The 12,491-nt window shown below is 42.4% G+C and overlaps 1 protein-coding gene across 1 annotated transcript in view; it reads right to left on the reverse strand.

Annotated features, from left to right (window-relative positions):
• The window catches only part of LOC124775604, an 87,572-nt gene that overhangs the window by 53,803 nt on the left and 21,278 nt on the right, over positions 1-12,491 (reverse strand). The window contains exon 3 of the mRNA XM_047250435.1: positions 360-499. Within this exon, the coding sequence (XP_047106391.1) occupies positions 360-482 (123 nt within the window). The 5' untranslated portion in view covers positions 483-499. The remainder of the gene's footprint in view (positions 1-359; positions 500-12,491) is intronic.

Consider the following 12,491-nt stretch of genomic DNA (forward strand, 5'->3'; position numbering starts at 1 on the left):
AATGCTATTTAAAACTGAAATTTGCAATACTGAAAATTAAGAGAGGATTTTTATAGGGAAGAAAGAGATTTTCCAACAATGAGGACACTCATACAACAGTTCTTAAATGGCTCCAAGACCAAGGAGCAGATTTCTATTTTTGAGGAACTGAATGACTGGTAGGCCACTGTGACCATTGTCTACAGAGAATTGGTGAATATGTTGAAAAATAATGTCATGCATATGTGTCATTCTAAAGTGTAGTGCAGCATTCAGTAAAATTTACTTGGCCTGCCATAGTAATTTGTAGGTTACTTTATAAAGTTCCACTGTATTTATAATAAACAGATAATCAAATCAAAATATAAATATCACTGTACCTGATGAGCACAGTCTAAAGTATAAGAGCGTCGAGGTCTACATAAATTGCTTCTACTCTCAAGACTGTTCGTCTTACCCATCCATATTACAAAGAAACAGGCTCCTACGAATTTCCATTCCATCTTTCCAATGGGAATACCTGGAACATATGTATAAGAGAAGTCAATGAATGTTAAACACAGTAATAAATTTTCTTGTTACAGTAAAAACAGAAAAAGTTATCTCAATCTAGGCTGTGTCAAACCCAGTTCTCCACATTAGCTTTCTGAGAAAGACTAGGTTCATGTTTGATTCCTGGTTGAGTACACAGTTTTAATCTGCCTGAAAGTTTCAAAACGGTCCACACTTGCTCTGGAGTGATAAATTCATTCTGATCCGGAATTGCACACTCCTAAAATCAAACGAAGTACTAAAAATTATACTTTATTTTTAATCATTCATCCGCATTCTCACCTTCCTTTTTATCATTCTCATTGTTTCAGTGTAATAAACTAGGTTTGATGACTCTCTGTATCTGTAAAACAACATATGCAGCTTAATGATGTGTGGGTATTCTGTTTTGCTGATCTTGCGCTGATAGTCTATGAAACACAAAAGCTCTCTGTATTTTCCTGCTCTGGTGGATGTGATGGCCAGTGAGATTTTAATAAATTGTGCCGGACCCCAAGCACCATTTAAATTGAAAACTATGTCCCTATTCACTACGTTTACTGACATCTTTATTTCAATTGATTCATTAACTATACTATACCAGAAAATTGGCATTTGCACCACGATACTGGTCTCATCATATTTCGTTTCATGATTACATTCAAGACAGTGCTTGCCAACAACTTATTTGCTTGGTTGTTTTAGTCAAGTGTGTCATTGATGTTTCTTGCATCTCTCCTAAATTGTCCTGATAGAGTGCCCAACACAAGACATGCCATATTTGCATGAATGTGATACACACCCAGTTTTCAGAGACACGGATCACCTTTACTATTGCAAAGAATACTTTTTATCTTAGCTGAAAAGAGTGAAATACACTGGATGCTGTATTTCCATAGGAGACTGCTGGCATTTTCAGAAATTGGGGCAGCAGAAGATAGATAAGCAATTTTTACCTTCTCTTCCTCTGTCTCAATCTCAGGTTCTCTCTCAGACATTCTTGATTTTGATTTCATCATCCATTCAGTTTGATGATCTGAGTACCCATTCCTTCAGAACTCTATTTGTAGGTGTTGTTATTCTTTGTCAAGGCTATCCTTGTCTGAAAGTGTTCAAGCTCTACAGCCTAGAGTTTTCCGCACTGAATTTCTTTGTGATGTGTAGTGATGCCTCAATGCATGGAGACAGAGATTTTTATGCATAGGTTTTCTATATACATTTTGTGACACAGGGATCTGTCTGCTGCTCTATTAAGTAACACATTATGGAAAGGTAGTTGGTTCTGTTTTTCAAGTTCCCTTGTGATGGATAGAGTTTAAATGTTCCAGGAACACTCCCTGTGGCCACACCACAACCATGCTGTCCACATAGCAATAGAAACATTGGCTTCAATTTGGCAGGTTCTAATACCTTTGCTTCAAAGTGTATCATGTATAGTTTTTCCACAAAAGGTGATAACGGAACACCTATTGACACACAATCAGTTTGTTAATAATATTTTCTGTTGAATAGGAAATAAGTTGATGTCAGAACATGCCTATCATCAAACTAAATGGGTAATGAAATCAAAATCAAAACACCTGAGAAAGAAGTTGAGACTGTGAGTGAGGAAGAAAAGCTACAAAACCACTTTTCTACTATCTGCTGGCCCTACATCCAGGAAGATAGGCAGACTCCTACAGAAACATAGCATCCAGTGTATTTCACTCCCTTTGACTAAGGCAAAAATATTCTTTGTAATCTTAAAGATGATCTAGGTCTCCAAAATCAGGTTGTTTATTGCATTCCCTGTGAATGTGGTATGTCTTTATGTGAGGCAGTCCTTTGGAACAGTCAAGGAGAGATGCAAGGAACATCAGTGATACATGTGACTAAAACAGTCAGATAAATCATCTGGCATTGAGCACTGCTATCAATATAATTATGAAATTAAATACGATGAGATCAGTATCATGATGCAAATGACAAGTTTCTGGGACAGCATAATTAGGAGTCTATCAAAATAAAGACATCAGTGAATTAGTAAACAGGGACAGAAGTTTCTACTTAAATGACATTTAGGGTCCAGCACTCAATTTACTAAACTTTCACCAGCCATCAGATCCACCACAGCAGAAAACACTGTGAGGATTATTGTTTCACATATTATCAGTCTGAGCTCTGAAAAACAAAGAGCATCAAAACACACAGAGAGTGTGGGAAATCAAACATGGCTATAAACAGTGGCACAAGACCAACAATAATTCACAGTCTCTCTAGAGATCTGGCAGCAGTTAGACATAACAGCAGAACTTGCAGCATTTGAAGAAGATGTCTGGGTGAGTCATAAAAATATTGTGTACAGAATGGAAAAAATAAATTGTCAAAATACATGGAAGCACACAGTTAATCTGTCATGCTAAGGAAACCTGAGAGATTACATAAGCAACTGCTTGCAGCATCTGAAGTTCGGTGAACTAGTCCGGATGCATTACAGCAGAACACACAGCACAGGCAAGGCTGGTGCTGTGTTTGGTACTGAATTTGATTAAATAATGACAGACTTCAATAGGCAGAAGTTAATTAATCCAGTGAACAATATTAAGTTGCCACAAAAGAAAGGTAAATTAACTTTATACACTGGTCAATGAAAACACTGGTTAATGAAAATATAGTAGGAGTGAAATATGGACCATTTGCAAGCATATTACACGATAACATCATGCAAAAATACTATGATGACTTAACAGAAATACATACTGACACATCTGAGAGGAATAATGACTGACACTGGACAAGAAATAGCACTTTGATGTGTATATAGAGTTTCAAAATTCCAAAATGCCATATACAACAAGTGAAGAAACTACAAGTCATGAATATAGGACTTCAACTTCAAAGCAAGTGTGCTACAGAATATAGATGATCAAACATTGTGACAATCCATTGTTTGATTATCTATATTTGCCAGAAAAAATGTTAGTATACCTGGACAGATGACATTGATTTTGAACTGATGACAGCATAAGCCATCAAGGGTACAGTAGTGTTCTGACAGTGGTTTCAACAGCACCCACCAACAGAAGGCACAGTGGCATAGCTACCACAGTGCCATCTGTGTGTACCCTGTAATACTGAACACTCACAGACAGAAGACTCAGTATGATGCAAACATGTTAAGCAAGCAGGCAACCATGCCACAGAGATGTATTCATGCATCCTACAGCCAAATGAGGAGGTTTGAAAGGCATCAAATTGTGGCCTTCAGGGATTTGTCAAACAAGTTGGATCTAGAATGAGATTTTCACTCTGCAGCGGAGTGTGTGCTGATATGAAACTTCCTGACAGATTAAAACTGTGTGCCGGGCCAAGACATGACCTCAGGATCTTCGCCTTTCGTGGGCAAGTGCTCTACCATCTGAGCTACCCAAGCACAATTCACGACCCGCCTTCAAAGCTTCAATTCCGCCAGTATTTCATCTCCTACCTTCCAAATCTCACAGAAGCTCTTCTGTGAGGTTTGGAAGGTAGGAAACGAGGTACTGGCAGAATTGAAGCTGTGAAAGTGGGTCATGAGTCGTGCTTGGATAGCTCAGTTGGTAGGGCACTTGCTCGCGAAAGGCAAAGTCCTGAGTTCGAGTCTCGGTCCGGTACAAAGTTTTAATCTGTCAGGAAGTTTCAAGTTGGATCTGTTGCATCAGTTGTGCAATGATGCTGGTGTCAGTGGTCATGTTGTAATAAAACTGGTTATAGTGAGATAAATGTACTAACCAATCTTGGATCGTATGAAATTACCAATTCCCAAGTTGAAGACTCAAAACCTAGAAATCCACTACTGTATAGATATACAAAAGTGTATAAACGTCAACATGTATTGAATTTATGGTGATGTAGCTATGTGGGGAGAAATAGAACTAGAGATACAGGGGAGATTAGATGAACGAGTAAGAGTACCAGCTGACAATAAGCAAAAGCAAAACTATAGCAATGATTATGAGCAAGACACCAGCCCAGATGGAGAGAGAACTGAATGTGAGGAAGCTTCCAATTACCTGGGAAGTACAATACCAAGGAATGGAGCTGCCAAACTATAAGTACAGATCAGACTAATAAAGGGATCTAAATTCTTTTATCTAGTGCAGACATCTTGTGTGTGGCAGGGGAGTTCTGGTGAGAACCAAACAGTCCACATTTAAGCACATTTCCTGCTGGTTACAACATATAGCTTGGAGTGCAGTGTGATTAACATGACTGGTTTGAGCAAGTTGCAAACATGTAAAGTGAAATTTCTGTGATCAGCCTTGCAAAGGACTAGATGAGATTAAATTAGGAATGAAGACATCACAGGAAATATACAAGTGGATCTTTCAATACGAGAGGGACTGAGTACTGCACAGCTCAAGTCGTTTGGATATTTGAAGGTGATGAAGGATAACTGCCTACCAAAGCAATACTTGGATAGAAATATGCAGGAAAAATATCAATAGGACAAATCAGAAAAATATGGCTGGATCAGATGAAGGAAGATCTGAAGACTAGAGGTGAAAACTAGGAAACAATATTAAACGAGAAATATATCAAGACAGAGGAAAATGGAGGCAAACAGTTTGTAAACACCCTAGCTGGCTCGTGGAAAGGGTATGAAGATACAACAAAGGGTGGCATGAATGGTCACTGGTTTGTTCGACTCACTGGAAAGCATCACAAAAACCCAAATCTTGAATTGCCAGTCATCCCTGTAAGACAACTTACCAAAGGTGAAGAACAAATATTTGAGATATCTTTCAGCCCCCTATATATAGTTCTTCAAAAGATTTAAGAAACCTGAACTTTCCACAAGACCAATGCTTACTTCAGGGAACAAAGGCACTACTATATGTTTTCCTGGCAGGCAACACTTTGTCATTACAGGAAAACATTATAAAGCAATACCAAGGAAGACATCCTCAAGGATCAAAAGAAAGATTTTTTAATTACTCATTGTTAAGAACATAAAAAATTGTGTTCATTTATATGTAATTTCATTGTTATTTTTTGTCAATTTAATGTTTATTTTTTCAGATCTATTGTTATGTCTGGCAGTTTTCATTTTAGTTTCTGAGGCCTAATTTTAAAGTGCAGTATTTTCTTTATTTTTGTACTTTTTACATTGTTTTAGAGTCATGCCATTCTGAATGGGGAATGGGATATTATGAGAAACCATTCATCTTAGACCATAGATAACTATAGTCAACGTGCCTGTTGTACAAACATGTGGAATATATGGTACTACAGACTGAGGGGGGTGAATGCATCTCCACAGAAATTACTAAAGGAGCTAGCAGTTACAGTGGAGTAATAATGACCAAGCCAAGTTTTATAAGAGGTATTCTTAAAGAAATTACCACTGCTAATTCTAGGTACTATTGTAAATTTTCTACACTGTTGAGAGGTAGAAGAATAGGAAAAGTGTTGTTCAAATGTTTTAAAACATTTAACAATGAAAAAACTGGGATGGAATAATGACAATATTATGAAAAGGATAGTTACCATTCACTATATAATGGAGATGCTGAATAGCAGATAGGGCCAACAAAAAGACTGACAAATAAAGCTTTTGGCCAAATAAGCCTTCATCAGAATAGTCTACATAGTCAACACACACACACACACACACACACACACACACACACACACACACATTCTCTCTCTCTCTCTCTCTCTCTCTCTCTCTCTCTCTCTCTCTCCCACACAAATAACAAGTCTCACCTTGGCAGCCAGAGACTGTGGTCATTTGTGTGTGAGTTTTGTTTGCATATGTGTGTGTGTGTGTGTGTGTGTGTGTGTGTGTGTGTGTGTGTGTGTATGTGTTGTCTATTCTGATGAAGGCCTATTTGGCCAAAAGCTTTGTTTGACAGTCTTTTTGTTCTGCCTATCTGCAAATCAGCATCTCCTTTTAAACATTAACATTTATTTGCTCAAGAAAGTATGTACATCATACAAATGCATCAACAATATTTAGTAGGAAGTACACCACACTGTTTTACTTTATACTTCGCCTTCTGTTTTCGTGTACAAAATAAATGTAGCATACAGCTGCAGCATATTTGAGGAGCCTGGCTACCAGAGGCAATAACAGGTGTCTTGTTGTTACAGTGACATGAACCTACAATGTGGTATGTGGTAGCGATGTTCTGTTTTTCTACAGATGCACTGCCTAATCCCGAAGTATCTGTCCCATAGTAATCATATGTTCTAGAGTGTGTTCTAGAACGTGTTTATTATTGATTGTGTATCCACAAACAGAACACAATTCAATTTTATTTATTTATTTATTTATTTATTTACGGCCTGAATCTTTGAGGTACATATACCATACCTTAGATGTTGGACAAAATGACATTACATTAATATACTGTTACATTGATTGTATACTTTACATTTATAAATTGTTACATTTTTATATTGCTATACTGTTACATTACATTTTTATATTGTTACAACCGAAATTAACTTATTTTTCAAGATACTGTGTTACTGAGTAATGTTATAACCTTTAATCACCAATAATTGCATGGATATTCAAACACACACTCTTAGAAACAATAGCTGGTCACATGATAACAACTCAGCATCTCTTATTCGACTGCTGTGCCGTGACATGCGGCCAGTGCCGTTCATAGCTATGTGGCGCTCCCGCGCTCAGCCGAGTTGCGGAGCGCCTCTATCGCCGTTTGCGCGTACTGTCGTGGCGGCACTGTTAAATGTCGTAGCACTGTCACAACGCTTTCCCCCCCTTGAAAAAAAAACACTCACTTCCTTGGAGACATGGACAGTGCGGAGACATCCATGTCCTCTTGTGAGGCCCCGAGAAGATCCCGCGGAGAGACACGAGAGTATGGTCGAAAATGTCCAGGACGGAAACTCGTGCGTGGAACGTGCCTCCTGGACGAGATGATGGGTGAAAACTCTGGAGCAGCATCCATAGGTGTCGTGGACCTGGGGGTGTGCTCCAGCGAGATAGGTCCCGGAGCAGGTGGCATCGCGACTGGGGCCGGTTCCGGCATACTCGGAAGCGGTAGCGACGTCGGTTGCATCAACACATACGGTAGATCGACAACAGCGACAGGACTGGCTTCTCGGGCTGGTGGAGGCGAAGGAAGGGGCGGTGGCACTGGCGTGGCCACCACTCATGGGTGCATCTGGTCGTAATGGCGAACAACCATGCCGTCGTCCGTACGTATTTCACAAAGCCGGCGGCCGCGAAGAGCCTTGACCAGCCCTGGAATCCATTTAGGGCAAGATCCATACCCTCGTGCCCACACATCGGCGCCCACCGAGTATTTTCCTGCACTAGGGGACACAGCACAAGGCCTGACAGGGTGAAGCAGGTGCAGTAGAGTGCGCGGTTGGTGGCCATGCAAGAGTTCAGCAGAGTTGCGATTACCCAGAGGCGTGAAGCGATAAGAACTCAGAAATTGCAGCAGAGCATCATCTGTGGAAAAATCACTAAGGAATTTTTTCATCTGGCTTTTGAAAGTGCGGACAAGACGCTCAACCTCCCCATCAGATTGCGGATGGAAGGGCGGTGCTGTAACATGATGAATCCCTTGTCCAGTACAAAAATCACGGAAGGCCTGCGAAGAGAACTGAGGGCCATTGTCCGTAACGATCGTGGATGGAAGACCTTCTAGCGCAAAGATTTTGGACAAAGCCAGCGTCATCGCCGCAGTGATGGGTGACAGACATGGAACAACAAACGGAAACTTCGAGAAGGCGTCAATCAACAGTAGCCAATAAGTACCGAGGAAGGGGCCGGCAAAGTCAGCGTGCACCCGTTCCCATGGCTACACCGGATCAGGCCACGGAGAGAGCATTGTATGAGGTGCAGCCAGTTGTTGAACACACTGACCACACGCAGCAACCATGTGGGCGATGTACGAATCAATACCGGGCCAATAAACGTGCCTGCGGGCCAGGGACTTAGTCCGAGAAATACCCCAATGGCCTTCATGCAACAGTTTGAGTACATCTTTGCGAAGAGAGGCTGGCACCACGACCCGTGGAGATGCGCTATCCATGGCCAGAAGAACAACACCATCACGAACAGACAGACGAAGGCACAAGGCATGGTAGTTGTGAAGGGGATCCGATGCACGGCCCTTGGTCCTGTCCGGCCAACCCCGTTGAACAAAACCGATCACCTGACGCGGGACCGGGTCCCGCGCAGTAGCTGACGCGACCTGCGAACCTGTAAGTGGAAAACCCTCGACCGCACGACGTTCTTCCTCATCAATGTGGAAACAGAGTAGTTGATCACGACTGAAAACCGGATCGGGGCCCATCGGCAATCGCGACAATGCATCAGCGTTGGCGTGCTGGGCCGTGGGGCGATAGCGAATCTCATAGTGAAAACGAGACAAGTATAAGGGCCAATGTTTGCAGGCGGTGAGCTACCTTATCCAGAAGCGACGCCGATGGGCTGAACAGAGAGACCAGTGGCTTGTGGTCGGTGATGAGGTGAAACTTAGAACCATACAAAAAACGCTGAACTTATTTAGAGCATAAATGATAACGAGCGCCTCCTTTTCGATTTGAGAGTAATGCCGTTGCGCATCGTTGAGGGTCTTGGAAGCATAGGCGATGGGTCGTTCCGACCCATCCTCATACCGATGGCGAGAACAGCCCCTAGGACATACTGTGGAGAGTCAGTCGCCAGAACCAAGTGCTGACCTGGACGGAATGTGGCAAGACAAGGTGCCGACTGCAAATGAGCCTTCAGGCAGACAAAAGCCTGCTCACACTCGTCGAACCAACAGAAAGGGACGTTTTTGCATAACAGCTGATGCAGAGGATGAGCTACCTCCGCCACGGATGGAATGAATTTGTGATAATAAGCAATCTTGCCTAGAAACGCCTGAAGATCTTTGACCATAGACGGCCGGGGTAGAGCGTTAATGGCCACAACGTGCTGACGTAGAGGACTTATACCCTCATGGGACAAGTGGAAACCAAGATACACAATGGAGGGTTGGGAGAACTGTGACTTGTCCAGATTGCACCTCAACCCAGCCGAATGCAAAACCCGAAACAGAACACAAATTGCAAAGGTGCTCCTCAGTGGAGGCCGCTGTGACAACAATGTCATCCAGATAGTTTATGCAGCCAGGAACGGAAGCTGTTCCAAAAACCACTGAAAAATGGCCGGCGCGTTAGCGACGCCAAATGGTAACCGCTGGTACTGATACAACCCACAAGGAGTGTTGATGACGAGAAATTCCTTGGAAGAAGCATCCAACGGCAACTGATGGTATGCCTCCGATAAGTCAAGTTTGGAAAAGAACTGGCCCCCAGCGAGCTTGGTAAATAACTCCTCAGGACGGGGAAGAGGATAAGTGTCAATGAGGCTCTGAGCGTTGACAGTGGCTTTAAAATCACCACACAATCGCAGATTCCCGTTTGGTTTAGAAACCACCACGATTGGCGATGCCCATTCGCTGGAGGTAACAGGAAGGAGAATCCCTGAAGCTGTTAACCTGTCTATCTCAGCCTTGACAGGTGCATGCAACGCCACCGGAATAGGGCATGCCCGGAAAAACTTAGGGCGAGTTGTAGGTTTAAGAGTAATGTGGGCTTCAAAATCCTTGGCACAACCCAGACCAGCAGAGAACACAGACGAAAATTCAGAACACAATCCATCCAGCTTTTGATACAGAATATCCTCAGATATGAGGTGCACATCATCATCAATGGAGAACCCAAACAACTGGAAAGCATCATAACCGAACAGGTTTTTAGTGCACGCATGATCCACCACATAAAACGTAAGGGGCCTAACAACAGACTTGTAGGCAGTGGAAGCATCAAACAGGCCAATGATAGGAATTTTCTGTTTATTATAAGTTCTCAGAGTTCGCGTAACTGGAGACAAGGGAGGGGAGCCCAACTCCAAATACGTGCAAGAATTAGTGAGAGTTACTGCAGAGCCAATGTCCACTTGCATGCGAATGTCTTTATCCAGAACACGAACAGTAACAAACAACCTATTTGGTTGAGAAAGCACACAGTTAACATCCATGTCCGATGCCTCGTCCTCGTCGACAGGAACTTTAGGGGACTGACACACAGAAGCATTGTGGCCTTTTTTCCTACATGAATTACAAGTGGCCCAACGTTTTGGACATGCGACCCTGTCATGCTGTACGAAACAACGTGGACACAAAGGAAGTGTGGAACGAACCTGCTTTGCTGGTTGCTGTTTTCGCTGCGAGCATTGTGGCCCAATGCGACGTTGTTTACGCGAGTGAACGGCCACCACATCTTCGTTCTCCTGTGAAACAGGCAAATCGTCCGAGTCGAAAGTTGACTGTACAGCGCCTACATCACACCACGCGTCTATTTGCACGCCAGCAGCATGAGACACTTCAAAGGATTGAGCGATGCTTAGAACTTCCGACAATGATGGGTTTGGCAGTTGTAGGGCACGTTACCAAACTTCTTTATCAGGAGCAAGCCGTAGAATAGCATCACTAACCATTGAATCAGCATAAGACTCATGATGAGTGTCCGTGATGAACTGACATTTCTTACTCAGACCGTGTAGTTCCGCTGCCCAAGCCCGGTAAGATTGATGGGGCTGTTTACGACACCGGTAGAAAGCCACGCGGGCGGCAACGACGTGGGTGTTTTTTCGGTAATAGTTAGACAATAAGTCACACATTTCTTGGAAGGACAGAGAGGCAGGTTCCCGCAGAGGGGCTAACTGAGATAGCAGCTGATAGATCCGTGGGGAAATCCAAGACAGAAATAACGACTTACACATAGGAGCGTTGACAACGCCAAAAGCCAAGAAGTGTTGCTGCAAACGCTTCTCGTAATCCTCCCAGTCTTCAGCGGCCTTGTCATAAGGAGGGAATGGAGGCAGAGAAGAGGAAGACAGACAGTGAGTAAGCAACGTCAACAACGCCTGAATAGCAGCCGTCAGCTGTGTTTGTTGTTCAATGAGCGCTTGCATAAGCTGTTCCATGTCTGCCCCATCACTAACACACAAATCCACAACGCAGTGAAAATATCCGACCTCGTCGCCAAAAAGTGTTATAACCTTTAATCACCAATAATTGCGTGGATATTCAAACACACTCACTTAGAAACAATAGCTGCTCACATGATAACAACTCAGTATCTCTTATTCGACTGCCATGCCGTGACATGCGGCCGGTGCCATTCGTAGCTAGGTGGCGCTCCCGTGCTCAGCCGAGTTGCGGAGTGCCTCTATCACCGTTTGCGCGTACTGTCGTGGCGGCACTGTTAAATGTCGTGGCACTGTCAACAAGTAAAAACAGTTTTCCAAGAGATATGATGTTACAGATTTTTTAAAGCTGTGGATTTTGTTTATAGCCTTTAGGTTACTTGGCAGCTTATTAAAAAAAAGTGAACCTGAGTGATATACACCTTTCTTGCACAGTGTGGTATAACAATGATGTCTGTGTATGTCACTATTTGCCCTTGTATGGTGTTCATGTACAGATTTATTTTGAATAAATACATTTCCATTTTTTAGCATGCTTTTTTTTAGGAACATTACAACTTCTAGTATATAGATACATGGTAGGGGTAGAATCCCCAGTTCTTTAAAGAATGGTTTGCATGATTTTTGGCTGCTAGCATTTTTCATTATCCTCACAATCTTTTTTTGTTTCTGGAATGTGGTTATGCTATGAGGCGAATTTCCCCAGAATATGATGCCATATCTCAATAGGAAGTGTATGCAAGCGTAATACACCGCTCTAACTGTTTCAGGACTTGTGTTGTTCCAAATAATCCTCATTGCATAAGTCATTTTGGATAGTTTAGAATTTAATGAAGTGATGTGGGAATTCCATTTAAGATTGTCTGGTAAGTAGATGCCAAGAAATTTTGTTTCAGTGACACTGTTAATTCTTTGGTTTTCCATGGACATGTTTGGTTTTAATGGGTTTTTATTTTGTCGTGTATGGAAGTGTAAGAGGACTGTTTTTTGAGGG

The sequence above is a fragment of the Schistocerca piceifrons genome, chromosome 2 (assembly GCF_021461385.2).
Source record: "Schistocerca piceifrons isolate TAMUIC-IGC-003096 chromosome 2, iqSchPice1.1, whole genome shotgun sequence".
In the NCBI taxonomy this organism is placed as follows: Eukaryota; Metazoa; Arthropoda; class Insecta; order Orthoptera; family Acrididae; genus Schistocerca; species Schistocerca piceifrons.